Source organism: Oryx dammah, unplaced genomic scaffold (assembly GCF_014754425.2).
Source record: "Oryx dammah isolate SB20612 unplaced genomic scaffold, SCBI_Odam_1.1 HiC_scaffold_1, whole genome shotgun sequence".
Classification (NCBI taxonomy): Eukaryota; Metazoa; Chordata; class Mammalia; order Artiodactyla; family Bovidae; genus Oryx; species Oryx dammah.
In genome coordinates, this window is record NW_024070185.1 from 30886273 (window position 1) to 30907429 (window position 21157).

The window sequence follows — 21157 nt, forward strand, 5'->3', positions numbered from 1 at the left end:
AGCTTAGTTAGTGGTTCATGGCTTTAAGTAAAAGTGTTACAGATAACCCACCTGCTTGTTAATGCCAATAAGGTAAGATAGTTGTGCTGGGATTATTTAAAAGTATCCAACACAGAAAGTAGTATACTTTGGTGAGTTTAGCCTTGTTTTTTTAATTTATTGACTGCTAATGACAATATTCTGAACTCATATTGTTTATTAATTAAATCAAAATGTTTGGGCAATTCCATTTTGTGCTGGCACCACCCTCCAAAGCCTGTTGATTTTCCTTGTCTATTGCCAAGTAAAGTTATGGCTCACTAAAAAGATTGCTTTGTATTGTGACTGGAAGGAATACTGTTTAAAGAAATTCTTTCACTGTCTTCTTAAATTCCCTTTAAAGCTATAGTATATGTTAATATTGGAGAAGGAAATGGCAACCCACTCCAGTATTCTTGCCTGGAAAATCCCATGAACAGATAGCTTGACATGCTACAGTCCATGGGATCACAGAACAGTTGGATACAACCTAACGACTAAACAACAATACTACATTAATACAATACATGACAACCATTAAGATCTCTTGATCTTAAAAATTCCTCCAAAATTCTTAATCTCATCATGCCTGCAAATGCAGGAGACCAGGGTTTGATCTCTGGGTCAGGGACATCCTCTGGAGAAAGGAAGGGCTACTCACTCCAGCATTCTTGCCTGGAGAATTCTATGAACAGAAGAGTCTGGTGGGCTATAGTCCTTGGTGTTGCAAAGAGTCAAACACAACTGAGTGACTAACACTTCTTATCATGTATGAATCCAGATGACATTTTAACTGCAACAGAATAGAAGTAGTCAATTGCTTCACTGAATAAATTTCCCATCTTCTGTGAAATTGGTGTTTTTTAATCTCACTTATAAATGTTTAAGTCATAACTTGGTTAGAAAGGAGGGCCATTAAAAATTACTGCCAGTGAGCAACTGAACAAGTTTAAAAAATGCTTACCAGGACCCACAGGATATTCATCAGACTCCACTTTGAAGTACAGATCAAGGCAATGGACAATACTATGCTGATAAAAATCAACTCAAATAATAACCCAAATAAATTATACCAATACAGACATCTAAGAAAATAGTTTCATTATGCATAAGCATACTGATATGGAAAATTCAAATGTCATTTCCCTGTGGTACCAGATTATCTTGAAGCGGGACACATGATGGTAGAGATGGCAGTTTAATTTCTGTATAATTTCATAGGCTGAAGGATGGTGGTTAGAGGGAGGGAACTGGACAGAGTGGAGGAAATTTCAAAATCCATTTCTAAGTCCTTATGTAAGTTTGGTCCCCATGAAAACTTGTGGGTTCATCCTCATGGGTCCAATGTCTACCAAAATAATCCTTGTCATATTCTAGTTCATTTTTTTCCACTGACAAAAATATACATAGAAAACTATAAATCTCAACTCTTCGTTATCCTGACTTTCTTCTCACATATTTATTCTGGCTTTTCCAAACTAACTTTTAAAAACTTCCAAATAAGGAATAACTGGAACAAGTATTACTTTATAAAGGAAACAGAAATTTTAAAACTGAAGTAGTAAACTAAAAATTAACAAACAGAATGTAAAAGTTAAAATTCTCTTTCATTAAGCTTGTCAGAGCCGTAGTTCTTGGCAAACTCTTAACATCACCAGAGTAAAGGAAAAACAAGTGGGTATTTTTCAAGACTTACTTCAATATATGGATTTTACTATTAAATATAATGGCAACCCATTCCAGTGTTCTTGCCTGGAGAATCCCAGGGACGGGGGAGCCTGGTGGGCTGCCGTCTATGGGGTCGCACAGAGTCGGACATGACTGAAGCGACTTAGCAACAGCATAATCCCCAAAAGGGGTTTGTCTGAATTTTAAATGCTAAATTTAATATAACACGATGATGGTCATAGCAAAGCTTGATTTATTACTTCTTTAGCCAAGTGAGTATAATATCAGGCAGAAGGCTATTATTATTAGCCACACTTACTAGGCAGATACTATACTTTAACAAATGAATGCTATAAACACTGTAAAATAGCATATGCTGCAAATGTTACATTCACCGTCTAGTTGTTGTAACCTCATAACCCCGTGACTGAGAAAGGAAGATAGCATATGTGAAAATGCTTTGTAAACTATGGTGTACAGTGCAAATTAACAACTCCAAGGAGAAATATTTTGTTAGACAAAAAAAAAAAAAAAATGCTAAAAGATTATTTACTTTTCCCACATAGTCTTCTCTGCTCTTCCTCACTTAACAAAACTAGCTTCCAGCATCCTTGCCCCTATACAGCTTAAATATCAGTAGTAGAAAGTGTCTAACATTCAAAACGTATTTACTGAATACCACCTAGGGTCCAAAATCTTCCAGTTACCCTTTCATTTTTTCATATGGAGCCCAAACTCTGTCTGAAAAGATGATTTTGTAAGAACAGGGTTTCTGGCATTAAGTCAATAGGAAGGTAGGAAATTGAGAGCATATTCTTCCAATTGCCCCAAATATGCTTCAGGTAGACACACTTGTACAATTTAACTGAGTGCTGGCCTGAGGTATGCTTTTGATTGATGTGAGGTGGCCACCTGTAGCGCTCTGTTGAAAAATATTCTTAGGACAGGTCTAAATTCAGCAGGAGAAAGTGATGTCAGTCATTAATTATGAATATACTATACATAGGAGGGAGGATGGGCAATATTTATAATTTCTTGTGCTGAAACTTTCACTGAAGTATCTAGAGAGAAACTTTTAAGTTGAAGAATGTTTAAGGAAAAGTTGTATTTTTGTATGTGTATGTGGATATGTGTGTAGGAGGGAGAGAAAGAGAAAGGGGAGAGGGAAGGAATGCAAAGGTAAAGGTAACAAGTGGGAGAGCCTGCTGCTGCTAAGTCGCTTCAGTCGTGTCTGACTCTGCGTGACCCCATAGACGGCAACCCACCAGGCTCCCCTGTCCCTGGGATTTTCCAGGCAAGAACACTGGAGTGGGTTGCCATTTCCTTCTCCAATGCATGAAAGTGAAAAGTGAGAGTGAATTTGCTCAGTCGTGTCCGACTCTTAGTGACCCCATGGACTGCAGCCTACCAGTCTCCTCCATCCATGGGATTTTCCTGGCAAGAGTACTGGAGTAGGGTGCCATTGCCTTCTCCATGATTGCAGGACTGTTTTTGTAGCTTTTATGTAAAGTCCAAAATTATTTTAAAATACAGTTTTAAAAAAATTCCCCACATATTTGTAAATTTTTCCTGTTGGTAATGTAAACAAGAAGTAGGAAGATTAAAAGCAGCAAAAGACCATGCAGTGTAGCTTCTTGGAGGAGGATAAAACCAAGGGGATAAAACCAAAACCACTTTGGGAAAGTGAGTAGTATTTAAAAGTTCACATAGGGACAAAAAAATTCTGAAGGAAACCCATGCAGTTGCTAGGTTAGTAGTGATACTAACTTATCTGATCCTGGGAGGGATTGGGGGCAGGAGGAGAAGGGGACGACAGAGGATGAGATGGCTGGATGGCATCACCGACTTGATGGACGTGAGTCTGAGTGAACTCCGGGAGTTGGTGATGGACAGGGAGGCCTGGTGTTCTGTGATTCATGGGGTCGCAAAGAGTGGGACACGACTGAGCGACTGAACTGAACTGAACATATCTGATAGCCATTTTTCATCTTTGAAATCTAGTTACAAATTAAAAACTGAAAACTTGGTTCATTCTTTGAAACAGTCTCCAGTTCTAGAATCTTATAATAAATACTGAAGAAACCTAACTTTTCTCATTCCGTCAATCTAATTTACCCATCTGGACATTGCTAATGATGTTCACTGCAAGTTTGCAGAGTGCCTTAAATACCTCAGACACAGTGTTCCCAAGTCTGTATTAAGGATATGCCAAGGAGAGGCAGAGGAGTATGCCCAAGAAATCAGTGCTCTCTGAGTACCAAGGTGGACTGCAAAATAAATTATCATTTTCAACCAAAACCACATAAACTGTGTTATATATCAATATGTATTGTATATAATATAAATGATGTCTCTCTTTAAGTTCCTTTTTTTTTTTTTAACTCTGGGACTTCAGAACCTCATTCCAGAATAGGAAAAGAAGATGGCAGAAACTAAAATGTGCATTTCTTTGTGCACCTAATGGAGATGAAAAACATCCTTTCATTCCTATGTGGCCAGTATCCCTGAGAGTAACACATTCTGAAATTGACCATATGTGAGAATAGAATAGGTCCTGAAACCAATAAAAATTCTTCTGCATCACTTCACAGAGAAAAAAAGGTTCTTTTCTTTTCCTTCCTCCTTTTCTTCAACCTCCTTCCCCCACTTCCTCTCTCTTCTCCCCACCCTCCCTCCTGTTTCTCTCTCTTAAGTCAAGTGTCACAGTAATGGATAATAGGAAGAAAAATGTCTGTCTTTCTTAACTAAGAACTTAAGTTCCAGGTGACTGGGCATGGCTGGTGGGAAGCACTGGAGGGATTGGGGTTCTATGTTCAAGTCCCAAAAGGCAATGTTGTTAACGCCTTCCAAAGCCAAAAATTAGAACCAGGACTAAGATGTACTTTGATTTACACATTAAACAAATGCTGAGTCTTAAATGATTGCTTGGGCGTTAGGGAAACAGAAGTGCTTAATCATAGCTTCTGCCCTCAGGATTATTATAGAGAGGGAGAAAAAGACAGTAGTTTTCTTAACCAAACTGAAATATACAGCCAAAATTTGGCCCAAATACAAAGTGACAAATGAAGTCATGTACATATAGATGGGGAAACAGTGGACACAGTGGCTGACTTTATTTTTTTGGGCTCCAAAATCACTGCAGATGGTGATTGCAGCCATGAAATTAAAAGACGCTTACTCCTTGGAAGGAAAATTATGACCAACCTAGACAGCATATTAAAAAGCAGAGACATCACTTTGTCAACAAAGATCCATCTAGTCAAGGCTATGGTTTTTCCAGTAGTCATGTAAGGATGTGAGAATTGGACTATAATGAAAGCTGAGCACTGAAGAATTGATGCTTTTGAACTGTGGTGTTGGAGAAGACTCCTGACTGCAAGAAGATCCAACCAGTCCATCCTAAAGGAGATCAGTCCTGGGTATTCACTGGAAGGACTGATGTTGAAGCTGGAACTCCAATACTTTGGCCACCTGATGTGAAGGGCTGACTCATTGGAAAAGACCCTGATGCTGGGAAAGATTGAGGGTGGGAGGAGAAGGGGACAACAGAGGATGAGATGGTTGGATGGCATCACCGACTCAGTGGACATGAGTTTGGGTAAATTCCAGGAGTTGGTGATGGACAGGGAGGCCTGGCATGCTATGGTTCATGGGGTCGCAAAGAGTCGGACACAACTGAGCAACTGAACTGAACTGAACATAGGATTTTATCAGACTTTTACATTATGGAACTCTTTAGCACCAGAGATTTATAAATATATCTTAAAGAATCATGTGCTTTTTCTGCAGAAAAATTGTGTCAATGAACAATATTTCAAATACCATTAAATCATTAAGTTTTATAGTGTGGTTATAAAATCACTGATTTAAGTGATGAAACTGGTGGCCTTCTGGCACCACTATTTTATCATCATCTTGTAAGATGGTAAGTGGCTTCCCTGGTGGCTCAGCTGGTAAAGAATCTGCCTGCAATGCAGGAGACCCAGCTTAGATCCCTGGGTCAGGAAGATCCCCTGGGTCAGGAAATGGCAACCCACTCCAGTACTCTTGCCTGGAACATCCCACGGAGGAGGAGCCTGGCAGGCTACAGTCCATGGGGTCGCAGAGTCGGATGTGACTGAACGACTTCACTTTCATTTCCTTTCCTTTGTAAGATGGTAAGAGGCTACAGTATGGTTTCAGATGCTTACCCATGAAATCCTATAAAGGGCTTAGTCTATCTATAATCAGTTACTTTTGTCCTTTTCTGCATTCTGAGCAAATGACTGCTTTTCTCACTAAAATCCTATGTAAAATCTATCATAGTCAATATTTTCTACCCATCTATATCTGGCAGGAGGCATGGGCTCATAGGAGGAAACTGTGGAATGCTGGTAAATGTTCTCAAAGTAGTCATCCAGTCCATTACCTTCCTTGTGGTGGTCTTGTCCACGATTACCATCAGCCATTGCAACTAAGATCCTAAGGAGTCAATTGATTTGTAATTCACCTTACTCAATAGAAAGGACTTGTCAGTGTTGAAATAATCATTTCCTACTTGGGCAATAATAATTTCAGATGTTGCTTTTGTGAAAGTATGTTCCAGGCCTATTTAGCAACCTGGATATAGTTCATGCAGGACAAGAAGTTGTTTTGTGTGTGTGCATGCTAAGTTGCTTCAGTCATGTCTGACTCTTTGTGACCTCATGGACTGTAGCCCTCCAGGCTTGTCTGTCCATGGGATTTTCTAGGCAAGAATACTGGAGTGGGTTGCCATGCCCTCCTCCAGAGGATCTTCCTGACCCAGGGATTGAACCTGCATCTCTTATGTCTCCTGCCTTGGCAGGCAGTCTCTTTACCACTCGTGACACCTGGGAAGCCCTTTAATTATCTCACTCTTCCGATTCTTTGCTTTGCAATCTTCCAACTCTCCATAAGATGTGCCTTCATGGAGAGGGCAAATTGGTCAGTAGTATAGTTCTACTTTTATACATCACTTTCATGTAAGAATAGGCTTGAAGGATATTAGTTATTTCTTCAAGTAAAGAATCCAGTGTTATGATTATGTCTGACCTCTACGAGTAGAATCTGTTTTGTCCTCATGAGCCTTCCAAAGTCTGAACAAATCTAAGATGGTTTTGAGACACGACCACAGAGGCACTTTAGTTTTAAGGATGGCCATTCTAGTTCCTGGATGTGGCATGAATCATCTTGTGCCATTCTGACCCAACTTTAAAAAGTTTTGTTGATATTATTATTAAAAAAACTCAACACAGATTATGTTAAATGGCAAGTGACTGATGAGAAGTACATTCCAGTTTGAAGACTTGGTTACTTTCTTCAAAAGAGTGATGAAGTGGTCTGATTAAGTCAGATTTCTATGGGTAGAATTTGATTCTAAAAGAACTACTGAATATTTGGATAATCATTTATTATTAAAAGCAAACTAATGGCTTTTTCATTTTAATGAGTGACTAGTTGAGATTCATATAAGTCAATTGACAGAATAAGATGCAAATTGACTAGATAAATATTTCTTAAACTCTTATCAGTAATCTGTTTATATTACCTAACACCCCACAGGTCTTACCTCACAAGTGGGTTATGAGTGAGAATGAAATGGCACAATTCATGAAACCTATTTACAGTTCCAACTGGTACATTGTACTAATCCAATAAATGCCAGGTGACATAATAAAATATTATTGTGCAAAATAAGAAAAATGAAATCCACACATGTTAAATTCTGTAAGTATATATATGCCTATATATGCAGGCAAAGACATAGAGAAACACCCAAGAGGATTCACACCAAATTGCCAGCAGTGGTTTCCTTTGGGTAAGGAGTAACAGGGAAGATGTGTTAAGGATAGGTGAAAAGGGACTTTTGTTTTCCTTTATATAATATTACTAAAAGTTTTATAATAAGAGAGCATATATTTAAATTCAATAGGAAACAATAATATTTTAAAGGGATACCAAAATATCCACTGGTAGTTGTGTGATGAAATTATTCCAAAAATGTCCATTCACAATAAATGCACACTTCATGGTGCTGAGATATAGCACTGCTTGGGAATAATTTGGATCCAGAAGATACCCAGTGGTTCTTGTTTGAATGAATGGCTGGGAAACCACTTATGGTGACCTAGTCAAATTATTAACCCGTGAGCCACAGTTTCCTTATCTGTAAAATTAACATAATAAATATTGAGCACAGTATTTATTCCCTTTTTTAAAAGGAGAGTTACTTGGGTTTTATTTTAAAAACTGAGACTTTTGAAATGTATGTTTGAAAATATAATTTTTCCTTATGAAATTCTATGACTAGTTTACACTGAGCACAGTTTGGATCAAGGTGTTTTGAGCACATATCTGTAAAGTCCTGGCAGGTGTAAGGATTTCTCATTTCTACTACTTTCTAGTGAGTTATCTAAGATCCAAGCTTAACTTCAGAGAATGTCTCAGGGAACTAAAATGCTACCAGTGGTAAGTTTTTAAAATTCCAAGTCATGAACACAATTGAGCTCCAGCATTGAACTCTGAGCCTTGAGCTAGTCAAGGCAGGGCATTAATTCACCAGCAGCTTTTGTACAAAAGTATTTATGGGAATGTTGGTGATGGTGGCAAAAAGAAAGGGTACAAGTACTGGAAACAAGCTGATTTTAAACACGTTCGTCCAAATCTTGGTTGTTCCTAAGATAGATGTCTTTAGTTTTTCTTCCTCCTTGGAGGGTTTATGGTAAATAACCACACAGTTTAACTTATTTGTAAATTCTAGGAGACAATCACACATGTACACTTAAACCTGAGTGTCAATATGGGCAACAGGGTTCTCTAAAGGGTGAAATGTAGCAACTCAGGCTTAAAGCTCAGATTCTGACCCCAACCTAGCTTATCCCCACTCTCTCAGTAGTTTTGAGCATTAACAGCAAGCTTCAATGCTTTATCTATAAAAAATATTTGTGAATAATATATTTAGTTGTGATTATTATTAAGAATGGGATAGTACATACAATTGTTAAACTAACAGAGTGCCTTCTACATAGAAAAGTCTCACGATGAGTAACCAAATACTAGTCTCAATTCCTCAGATTTCCTAAAGAAATTAAGTTCTGCAATTCTTTATGCTACTATAATTTGCTTGCACTAAAGCTGGGGAAAGGCTTCACAGGTTTCTTTTTTGCTTTTTATGGAAAGGCAGTCTCTATGGAAGATCTGATGCATGAGAAGTGCTATGATGGTCAGTCTGATAGAAGAGGTGCCCGCACTTTCATCAGTCCCATCAAGGACTCTCCTTGTACGATCAGCAGAACAGCCATGTAATTGACAGAAGACCTATTATTGTCATCATTCTTACTGCTTTTGGATGCATCAATAATAGCTGATTTCTTTTATATTTCATTGGATTCTTACAACGCCTTATGAGAGATGCTTTAATCACTATGTTAACAGAAAGCAGAGTCCTAGAGTAGTTACATAACTCGCAGATGCCACATAGCAGTGAGCGAAAGAGCCAAGATTAGAATGAGGGTTGCTGAGAACTGGGCAGGCCCTCCCACCAGGGAAGATGGACTAAAAGTCTCTGCAAGAACAGAGTTCAGGGCCTTGGCAGGCTGGTAGGCCCTGTGGTTTGTCTGCACTCTGACTTGCTCTAGGCTTGACTGGGAATCCCAGCTTGTCCGATTCCCAAGTTTATGAAGGTTCTACCGAACCAGAGGTTCACCGCTTGAGTAATGACTGAACAGCTTTAAAAGATAATCAAAAAGGAATGTTCTTCAAAGAAACTGTCCCTGCCCCACCCCCCCAAAAGAAACAAAAATAACAACTTGTCAGGAATCCCAGAGATTCCAGCCATGAATCACGGTTTCAGGAGTAGTATCTTCAAAAACTAAAGTCTTATGTGAGAAAGTGTTTTAATTATGATTCATTACCATAAAATGGAAGGTAAACAATGTTTTTATGCTACCAAGGAAGTAAACATAATCTTTTATGAGAAGTTAAAAAATCCTCATAAAGTTTGTGGTCTCTCAAGACTGAAGCAGCATGGTTGTACAACTTGAATGGAAGGTAATTCTTTCCATTTGGTGTACATTCCTGGGGACAGGGCAGGGCTCATCGGTTCTTTGATATGTTACTTTTTTAAAAGTTTTTCATAAATCCTCTAAATTCTATGTGTAGAATAATTACTACCTTTGCCTACACTGCTGTCAGTTTTAAGTCACTGTGTAAGGAAACACATACCAACATAATTTATTAGATTAAGTATAACAACATTCCATGTGCAAAATAACAGAAGAAGCTACTGTTTAAGAAGCAGATTTTCTCATCTCTTTGATGTCTTTATCGCTAATATTTAGCCCTTAATTTGCATGGTTATCAGCACTTTTAATTCCTTGTACAAGACACATTTGTCAGGAGAAATCTCCTGAGCTTTATCTTTTAATCTCAGCAGTTATGTCCGATTTCTATTATGGCATGCTGACATATTGGTTTGTAATCTTTCCCTGGCAAAATTATATCCCCATCTCATCTTTTCAGCTGTTTTGTGAACTCATCAAGGAAAATGCCTTCCATGTTATGACTTCTCAAGTATATACCCAAGAGTTTTACATAAAGTTTTGTCCAATTGAAAAAAAAAAAAAACAACTACATGATAAAACAGTAACAATACTACTGAAACAGTATTATGGAACAAGTGATAGAAATCTCCTAGCCTAATTTGAAACATGTCCAAAGCAATTGTGAAATTAATTTAATGAAATTATTACTTTTTGAGGAAATATAAAGTAACTTTATTTTTTATTACAAAATAGACAAACGATTTGTTATGAGAAGGGGCATGGAAAAGATAGACAAGAGAAAGTATTGATAAAAACCAAATACAATTCTATCCTTTTCAAAAATTTTCAATTTATGTTCTAGTATTATTATGTGCCTTGTATTTATGTGTGTTTGTGTCTAGCCCTGGGTATTATCTAGAAAACTTTATTAAAGCAAGAGTTGAAGAATTAAGTGGGGTATTTGAATGCTTTAATAGTAAGACAAATAAATAACTTGAAATTGTTTATTCCTCACTATTACACAGCTGCAAAAGTAGTTGCTAAAATATGGGATGAGGAAACAATATTTTCAGATTAGTCATTCTTAATGGCACAGCATTAACCATTCCAGCATGACACAGAATTGACTAAAATTCCAAAAATCTGGAATGTGGCATAAATAGGTAGTATATACTTCATTCAGCGTACTTTGTTGTTCTGAACAGTAATTATCTAGGAAAGCAAACTTGAGTGGGTCCATTAGATCCCTTCTAACTCCAGACTCTGATTGTTGAGTGATTATCATTATAACCTTATACATTTCAAAATTTTTCCAGAGTAAACCAACACACGTAATGCTCAGTCTTAAACTAGAGGTATGGTACAGATGTTACTGAGATAACACTAAAATCCCTGGAGCATCTTGTTAAAGAAAACTGCAGTATAAAATTTACTACTAACTGGTAAACACAGATTTTGACAGAGATTATCTACATTTATTAGAAAAATATTTCAGATATTATGTGATGTTCTAAAACTTAGGACAGTATTTGATAAGCAATATTTAAAGTCTTATTCTTAAGAAACCTTTGCAAGTAGAGTCTGCATAGATAGTAGAATGAAAAGTCCAAATATAGGACAGAGCCTCCAAAGACTGACTTTTTAAAGTAAGCACTTTGTGCCAAATCCCCAGTGTCTCAAGGCAGGCCTGGTACATTGTTGGCAGTTAATAAATATCTGTTGGTTATTTAATGAACCAATATCTGAAACTACCCATGACATGACATCATGATGACTTCTTTTTGTTGGTCCTTTAAGTATTGTAGGGGTTGTGACTTATCACAGATTTATAAAAATTATTCTATATTTTGAAGAGAATTTATTGGGATGCAGACTAGAATGGGGGAAAAGCATAGTACATGGAGTCAGATGATATGCGTTCAAATTGTGATTCTGTTTACTAAATAGCTGTGTGACCCTAGCCTGTTTTCTCAACCACCTCTAAGCCACAATGATCTCATTCGCAAAATGTGAAGATACTTCTTTCTCAGTTATGACCTGAGACTCAAATAATATGACAAATAGTAAAACACTCTGTGAACTGAAGAGCAGTGAACAAATATTACTGGGCAGACTTTGCACAAGACATCAGACATCTATTTCCAACTTTGTTATAAATCTCCTATATATATCCCTGCATTTGCTTATTGTATTGTCAAATTTCCTTATCTCTAAATTGAAAAATATTTTACCTATTGGGAAAATGTGCTCCCTCTCAAAAATATCCTGATGGTTACTTTCAGTTGCCCTACTGTATCAAATATATATGGGCTTCCCTGGTGGCTCAGTGGTAAAGAATCCACCTGCCAATGCAAGAGACATGGGTTCCATCCCTGCGTCAGGAAGATCCTCTGGAGAAGGAAATGGCAACGCGCTCTGGTATTCTTGCCTGGGAGATCCCATGGACAGGAGAACCTCGTGGGCTACAGTCTATGGGGTCACAGAAGAGCCAGATATGACTTAGCGACTAAAACAAAAACAGCAGCAATCAAATATATGCCTGAAAATTTCCTTTTCCAATATTTTCCTTCCCACGTGAACATATGCTATTCATGTTGCTAACAAGAGTTTCAAGGTTAAGAAGTTTGGCCACAGAAACACCTCCTCCCCACTTCAATCTCTTTCATCTTCCTTCCTTTACACCTGAGTCTCACAGACCTCTAAGAGCTTTGATTGTAATATTTACAGATAAGAGTTAAGGTAATGATTCACAAAACCATAAAAGGAGATGAGAGACAATGAGAAAACCAGGTGTGTGTAAAGAACTTAAAAGTGTGTTGAGATTCTATCTTAGAAAAGTCTACGGTGCCTTTGGTCAATGGTTAGCACATACATTTTAATAGGAAAAGAAGGAAGTCTTAATTCCTGCAAGTGTCCAGAAAGTCTTGTACGAGGCTAAGGTGTTTCATAGGAAGGAGTTCTGAGGGCAAGACCCAAGCCTGATAGTTCCAGATCATCCAGAAGAAAAATCTGTGAACACAAAGTAATGAGCATAAAATGTGGGTCAGGCATAAGTCCAAACAGGCTGACTCAGTGCTCACAGGAGAGGGCAGAAAAGAACATACAACTCACAGAGGACTCACCCCAACTTCTCTCCAGGAGGATGCTAGGAGACAGAAAGAACTGTACAACTACATCTGTTCCACATTTATAACAAAAGTGCCAAGTCTACATAAAAACAAATATGTTGCTTTGCAATTATGCTGAAACTGGAGGTTTTAGCACCCACAAGAGTTACATAAAATGGGGGAAAATTATCTCACTGGCAGGGGAATATACCTGTTTTTGATTCCTTCCCACTAAACTCCCATGGCCAGTGTCAGTATCATCATTTGCTCAGTGGAGACCTTTATTAGAGGACAAAGTTGAAGACAAAAACATCTGCTCTGGCATAAATCTTCCCAGATGCATAGATAACTATGCTTCACATAGAAAATATAGTCAATTTAATAATCTGCTCCTGCTGTTGCTGTTTCTGTTATTTTTTAATGTATTTACTTATGTAACATAATCATATATAGCAAGATCTGGCTTGGGAAAACAGATTTCTATGACATTTCCATGGAGAAAAATAAACAAGGCTAGAAAATACCTTTCATTGAAAAATAATAATTTTCTAAAAATCTTACAAAATTCTTCAGTACACTTGGCTTGATATACAATTAATATAAATAATAAATGGTGAGTGCAAGAGATTTGAGAGCCCTAAATGGCAACCCACTCCAGTGTTCTTGCCTGGAGAATCCCAGGGATGGGGGAGCCCAGTGGGCTGCCATCTATGGGGTCTGCACAGTCAGACACAACTGAAGTGACTTAGCAGCAACAGGAGAAGCAAATAGGCTCCTTGAACTTTTATGTTGTGTGTTTTGAGCACCTGGTTAATTACCAGATATAGTAAATGTGCTTACTGAATAATTATTGAGTAATATGTATAACCTGTGGTGTGTGTATATATTTAGTGAAATATAGTAAGAGTGAATAGAGTCATGATATCTTTGCATTACATATATATACATGCATACATAGAACTATGCGTGTATGAATCTCTACATGTTTGCTTTCAACATCTGGTGCATTCCAGCTGGGAAGAAAATGGATACTTGAGGCATAAAAAGTAAAGTTCTTAAGTAGACCAGTTTAAGAGATCTTGAGAGGTTTTTGGAGCCCTTTTTGTTGATAGTGTGGTAAAAATTCTGAATGTAGGACATGATCTCTGAAGAATGGCTTTTTGTACAAATATGTTTGCCAAGATTACTTTATGCTGTGGAATTTATTCCCTCCCAGAGTTCCAACTGCAAAAAGAGAGGAGCTAGGGAAACACTACCAGTTACTTCTTTTTCATGCAAAGCCCCTATAGATAGGATGTCTGTAGAAGTGGCTGAGGCTCCTGTTGTTGCTTTCATTTCCAAGCTGGTGGGGAATGCGGTTTTGTGGTGTGGTCATCTTAAAAGGATTTGGGAAGGAATCATTTCCTCCAACCAGTTCATTGTAAAAAATAAACCGAGGTCCAGAAAGGTTAAGTAATTTGCCCGAGTTCACGGCAAGTAAATAAAGTGTCTCTCTCTCAGTACATCCGGAATAACAAGTATTCTAGGACCCTTGTTAGCCCCATTGTCCTATTCTTAGGCTAACGTTTGCAAACAGCACAGAAAACAATTGCAGATTGAGGATTGAGGGGGAAGGGTAGGAAGTGGTTATTAGCAAATCTCTGGGCCTGGGGATCACCTGCTCTTTCGGATCAACCATGAAATAAGCTATTCATAAGGACATCGAGGACGACTGAGCCATTGTTTTCAGAACCAGCAGTGGAGAATCAGCTCCACAGTTGCACCAAAGGGCGGGAGCAGTAGTGGTCTAAGAGGAGTGAGCCAGGAAGAAGGGCTGCAGGGACCCCGCCGCGCCACCTTTCGGCAAACCAGGAAGTGTTTTTGCAATAAGCGCGACGGACCGACCCACGTTTGGAAATGAAAGTGTAAACGGCAGACAGCGGGCCCCAGATGGGTGCAGTAACTGCAGACCCTCGGGCGGGTTTACGCCTGGGAGGCTGTGGACCGGCACGTGAATGGTCAGAGCCGGTAGCAGCGAGTTGGCTTCAGAAAGTACACAGAGCAGGGCAGGCTTTCCCGTCTTAGCGAACTGCGACTCAGCAAAGTCTCCCGTAAACAAGCTTCCTGCAGCTGCATCCATATGCGCGCCCGCTGCGCGTCCCTCTCACCAGTGTTTCCCATGCACCCAGCCCTCTGCTCGGCCGCCCCAGTCGTCCTCTCTCCCCTGCTCCACCTCCCGGGTCTTGCTGCCGGGGTTCCCACTCCCACAGCCGGCGCACCACACTCACCATCTCTTGCCTGAGGAGGTGAAGCTTGGTTTCCAGCCTCTCCAGGGTGCTACTGGAGTGGCTGGGTCGTGGGGAGCCAGAGGTTGGGGAGGATGAAGAGGAGGACGACAAGGAGAGAGGGAAACTGCAGCAGCTGCTGCTGCTGCTGCAACCGCTGCCGCCGCCCCCGCTCCCCCCTCCGGGGTCTCTGTCCCTCTCCGGGGGAACCGGCTCCTCCCCACGGAGCGAGCGCACTAGGCTCTCGGGCACTTTGCGTCCCAGCTTCAGCTCGATGTCTCTGAGGTCGGGCAGCGGGCCGTCTTCCATGACTTTTCAGGAACGATGAAAATGATAATAAAATACCACCGATGAGAGTCAGCAGCGGCCTCCAAGGCTGCCTGGAGATCGGCACACCGCTCCCGAGCCCGGGTGTTTATCCTCCGTGGTTCAAATGCACTGTCCACTCCATAGCCGCCTGCGCGCGGTTTAAGTCCTGAAATCCGCACAGGACGCGGCGGGTCGCAGCCGCAGTTCCCGGGGCGCTGTGACTCGCCCAGCACTTACAAGATTATAAAGCCCTCTTCATCCTCTTCCTTTTTGGCCACCCCACTGCAAAGTTGAGTTAATTGATATTGCAGAGGGGGAAATTCCGAGTGCTAGAGACCAAAAGACGAGAGGGAAATGTCTGTTTCAGCTCTATTGGGGGAAAAATTCACGTTATAAAACTGTCCATTCACATCCCAGCGCCATTCACCGACTGCCCATCTGGTAACATGCGACACAAAATAATGATGTGGCCACACTCCAGGGTTGTTTCATTTCCCAGCCATATGTCTTCAAGCTTTAGGTATATTCTGGATAATCAGAAATAATTTCTGGTCCATGAGAGAGGAGGTCTGTCGTGTGCCCAGACACATTAAAAAAAAAAAAGTTTGCTTAACAGTTTAACGGCTTCCTCAATGCTGCAGAAATTCCCATCTCCCCATTTAGGCTGTTAGATCCAAGTCATTGTGTTCCTCCAAGCCTCGGAAACTTTAAACTCTGCTGGCAGGTGGACCAAACCAGGGCCAACCCTTGTACCGTAAAGCATAGGCAAGAAGAGCAACAGAAAATTTCCGACCCCTGCTGCTCCCTGTAGTTTCAACGTCCTGTCTTAGTTGAAAGCACCTACACTTTGATTAGACTTAAAGGTTCCGTTTTTCAAAATTGCCAGGTAACTACAACATCTAGAAGTGGTAACAAATATTAGAGGCAGAAAAATGTCTTTAACTGTAGTATCATTCCCCATCCCTCCTCTTCCTATATGGCAAAAATTTTGCTTCAGAGAAGCCTTTCCTAATAATTTTGTACTAATGTAAGGTATAATAATTCCACCAAAAGTTCATTGAGTGTACAAAGTTAATTGTCTTATCAAACGTTACACTATGGCAGCACAAGCAGATGTGAAAAATTAAATAGCCAGAATAATCTATATGATTACTGAGTGGTAGATTTTAAAAGGGGAAAGTTGCTGATATACTTTTACCTTAATTATGGAGGAAGAATATTGAATCTAACTAGTAAAAAGTTGTCATTGGTAATTTACCTTTTTTTTTTCCAGCTATTTAAAAGAAACTCAAAGCATGCCATCTATGGATCTGAGACACTTCTACCAAATAAGTTATTATGAACTCTGTGGATTATAGTTTTGATTTAACACTGAATTTGTGTTAAGAATCTTCAAGCAGAGGGTACTGTTTTTCAGTCTACTAAACTAATATTTGGGATTCCATTAGGATTTTTCAAAATAGGGACCCCTCTCTTTCTGGGACAAATAAGTACTTGTGTTCTTGGTCTTTCCCAGAGATATCACTCAGGTTTTACACTTATGAGAACATGGGCAGGTACATCTCAGAGTATGTTTTTAGCAGAGCCATATCCAAGAAGCCTAAGGATAGAAAATAGGCCTTCTCAGTAAAATATTTCATATGGGGGAGAAAGTTGCTAAAGTTCTCTTGTCAGCATGTCAGAAATTATAGGTTATTTCTTCTCTTAGAAAGAAATTAAATAAAAAGCTGTAAATTAAGTGACTCAATCAAAGGGGAAAAAAACTAAATCTCAACTCACTGATAAAACTTCATGCTTTGTCCTATATTTGGAAAACCACAAGATCATTGGGTAGTAATTATAATGAAGAGGTTTTTTTTCTTTTTTAATTTTTTTTGTCATAAAGCCCTTACAAAGTTCAGCATAGGGCTGGTTGAGAAAAGTAGCATACAAACACAGTATCTAACTTGAACTTGGTCCATAAAAATAGTTTATTTTTAAATTATCTTCGATGTAATTGTACAAAAGAGGAACACCTCTTTGCTGTGAGTCAAAGACAGTAAAACGTGTGTTTGATACTGAAGGTAATTAAAAAATAGAAAATGTTTTTTTTCTGTTTTAGATTTCTGCAGAGAAAGCATCTCCAAAAGTAAAAATATGATCTATATGTAAATTAATACTTTGTGCCAGGGCAATATAAAACAAACATAAACTTTTTAGGAAAAGTTTAATTATGTTACACCTTTAAAATTTCTCATTAATGCTTTATGACATTTTAGTTTAAAATGGAGATGTTTTGAATGACAAAATGATCTTTTTCAAAACGTGTTAGAATCACAGTAGTCTTAGTAGGCTATTAATAGATTGTATGAACGCTGTGACTACTGCTTTATTTGGTTTGATCTGAGGACATTCCTTATCCAAAATGTTCAAAAATAAGGGTCTTTTTTACTTTGGGGTCTTGAGAATATTTTGTTTTAAAGTTTTTTCTATGATGAAAAAAATGTGTTAGAGCTTTAACTAATTGCTGTTAGCCCTATATCACACATTGATTTGGGAGATTAGTTGACAAGAACTGCAGTACTGGGTCTAGGATGCGGGCTGAGGAGGAAGTAAGGTCATCAACAAGAAGAGGGCACATGGGGAGTAAAGAGAAAAAAAAATAGGAGGGAAAAACTCGAGAGCAATTTTTTTTCCTGTATTTCGCTAAGCCCTCAGTCTTAGCAGTGCTGACTTCCTACCCCTGCTTTTCTCATCCATCTCCAACCTCCTCTTTTTTCTATAATTGATTGTATCTTCCAGCAACAACCTAAATTCAGGATGTTTCCCCAAGCCTAATATATTGAAAAGTAAAATCCTAAAAGTTAGGATTACTGTAATATAATTTGTAATATAATTTTCTAGACTCAGACTACTTTATTATATGCATCCTTTATCTGACTGCATTATATATGAGCTGTATTTGCCCTTTGTCCATTTAAATGCCTCAGGAATCTAGGACTTCCCTGGTGGTTCAGATGGTAAATAATCCACCTGCAATTCAGGAGACCTGAGTTTGATCTCTGGGTAGGGAAGATCCCCTGGAGAAGGGAATAGTGAAACACTAGGTATTCTGGCCTGAAGAATTTCATGGACAGAGGAGTCTGGTAGGCTACTGTCCATGGAGTTGCAAAGAGTCAGACACTACTGAGCAACTAGCTAGGAGTCTAAGAACGGTCATTAAACTATGGGGAACTTTAAGAGACTAGGTTTCTTCCCTAGTTGGATTATGTTCACAGAGAAAGAAAGAGAGCCTCTTATTTATTATCATTTTAAAAAATCCAGTAGCTAATGACGTGGGAACATTGTTGAACTCAGATGACAAGTTTTAAAAGAATGCCTCAGTCACAAAAACAGAGTGATGTGATGTAAGCTTCACACATTCCACCCTTAGAACACTTCCTGGTATGAGACAGTGTTTAGAGCAAAAGTACACTCTCTAAGACTGTGTATGTTGTGAGTAATGTCACTCTTTAATCTGCTGCTGGCCTTGTGGTGAAAGGGGGAAAAAAAAAAAAAAGGCCTTCTACCTTCTCTCTGTCACTGATTGGAAGTTTTCAGCTTTCCCAGCTCTGCTGGCACAGAGTTCAATGATTAGGACAAAGTCTCTAACCTGAGATTCTACTCCCCACAGTTCAGAGGAATATCAAGCAGTTAACAGGCTCAGGTTACCTTTAATAATTTTAGGAAGTATCTTTTATATTTAATGGGTGTGGGGTTCTTTAAATCTTTGTTTTAAATGTGTAGAGGTGTTGTTCCTCTTTTTTGTTGTTGTTGTTCAGCTGATTATGTGTTTAACAAGGAAGGTGTCAGCAAAACTGAAGACTGTTGATCTTATTCATAACATATCTGCTAAAGCTGCAAAGATTTTTCCCTGCCTGTTTATTGTCATTCAATTTGTGTATAATTTTGTAGCTGAGTTGGGTCTGTTTATCAAGTAAAATCATCTGGTTTGTTACGAACTTGAACAGCATGTGTATGCTCTATATATCCATCTAATATATTTCTGAAATTTCTTCCTAAGAAGCACAGATCCTTTAAATAGTACTCTGATTGAAATCTAATTAATATTTATAACCAGAGCTAAACACTTTACTGAGAGGTTCACTAGACAATGCTAAAGTAGGTCACCAGCATTTAAGTCTGTCTTATCCCCTCTTCATAATCCCTGTCAAATCTCTCTGCCTTCATTGTTTGTAAGAGAGTCTTTTATTTCCTTTAACTTCATGTCCTAAACTCTGAATTTCTACTGAATGGTACATAGCAGGGCCCAGAAAATAGATATCTTTAATAAACCTAATTTGCTCTTTTCTTCTGTAGCCATCCCAGTTTGAATGGGCTTAAAGGTTGTTTCAGTGGAGTGCTGGTAAATGTTTATAATTAGCTGTTTGAAAATATAGAAATAGCTGACTTGTAGCTTTTGACAGTTTTCATGGTGTAAATATTTCCACCATAGCTGATTTCAAGCTTCCAGTGTGAGTTGGAAAAAAATGGGCAGTAGTACATTTTTTTCCCTACTGTTTCCATTGAACAGATAAATTGATATAAGTAGTGTCAAGAGCACGGATTGTAGTAAAATGTAGTCAAATAATTAGGAAGTGATGAGTTTTGATATTCATTACCTTTGTCTTAGTATAATTCACCTAATTTAAAGCTTATACAATGTAATTTTAAAAATTATGGCTGTGTTTAGCAATTGGCTAAAAAAATTCCAATTGGTTGCTATAAACTGGTATGGGCTGGCTCCAGTGTGCCTGTGTCTCATAAAATCTTGGGGAATGATCATTAATTATAGTTAAAAGATAAAAACTAAAACCAGAGAAAGCAGTGCAGCTTTAAATCTAAGGGCTAGGTAAAGTGGTAATGGGAAAGTGAGTCCTGAAGTTGGAGCCAAAAGTTTAGAGGACTCATAAAACTGTGTTGGTTTCCTGGAGCTGCTTAACAACACAAATGGAGAGGCTTGAAACAAAATTGTCTTACAGTTCTGAGAATAAGAAGTCCAAAATCAAGGTTGACAGAGCCAAAAGGCCTCTGGAGAGTTTAGGAAATGATCCTTCCTCGCCTCTTCCAGCTTCTGGTAGCCCTGCACATTCCTTGGATAGCATAACTCCAATCTCTGCCTCAGTCATCACGTGGCTATCTTCCTTCTGTGTCTGTATCTCAATTTCTCTCTGCTTGTAGGAGGTCATTCATTTTGGGTTAAGGACCCATCATACTCAAGTATATCTTCACTTAGCAAAATAAAACAGTAACAACTGTATCCCCAAATAAAGTCACATTCTGAGGGATGATTGTTCCAACTCCCAGAGATACTGAAGGACAGGGGAGCCTGGTGTGCTGCAGTCCATGGGGTTGCAAAGAGTTGAACATGACTACGTGGCCAGGAGTGTGATAGGGCTAGGATTTCAACATAGCTTTTCCAGCGACACAATTCAACCCATAACACTGTGAAATAATGTCTGGTCTTACAGATTTGCTTCAGGCATGAGGCTGTGAATCATATGAAAGAATTGGAAATTTATTTTTATTTGGTACTTTTTTATTTTTGGTAGTGATGTATAGAGGTCACCTTAAAGGCGGAAAGCCACAGAAAGGAAATAGTCAAAGGACTCTTTCCCTTCTATTAATAATCACTTATGAGTTAGATAATAACAGCTATTAGCTTTTATAGACTAGGAAACTTTGATCACTGAAACATCCTGATCTTGAAATGGCATAGTCTTTGATATAA

The 21157-nt window shown here is 38.7% G+C and overlaps 1 protein-coding gene across 1 annotated transcript in view; it reads right to left on the minus strand.

Moving 5' to 3' along the window:
• The window catches only part of LOC120863835 (leucine rich adaptor protein 1-like), a 47689-nt gene extending 31584 nt beyond the window's left edge, over positions 1 to 16105 (minus strand). The window contains exon 1 of the mRNA XM_040240413.1: positions 15103 to 16105. Coding sequence (XP_040096347.1) covers positions 15103 to 15408 — 306 coding nt within the window. The 5' untranslated portion in view covers positions 15409 to 16105. The remainder of the gene's footprint in view (positions 1 to 15102) is intronic.
• Between the last annotated feature and the right edge of the window lie 5052 nt (positions 16106 to 21157).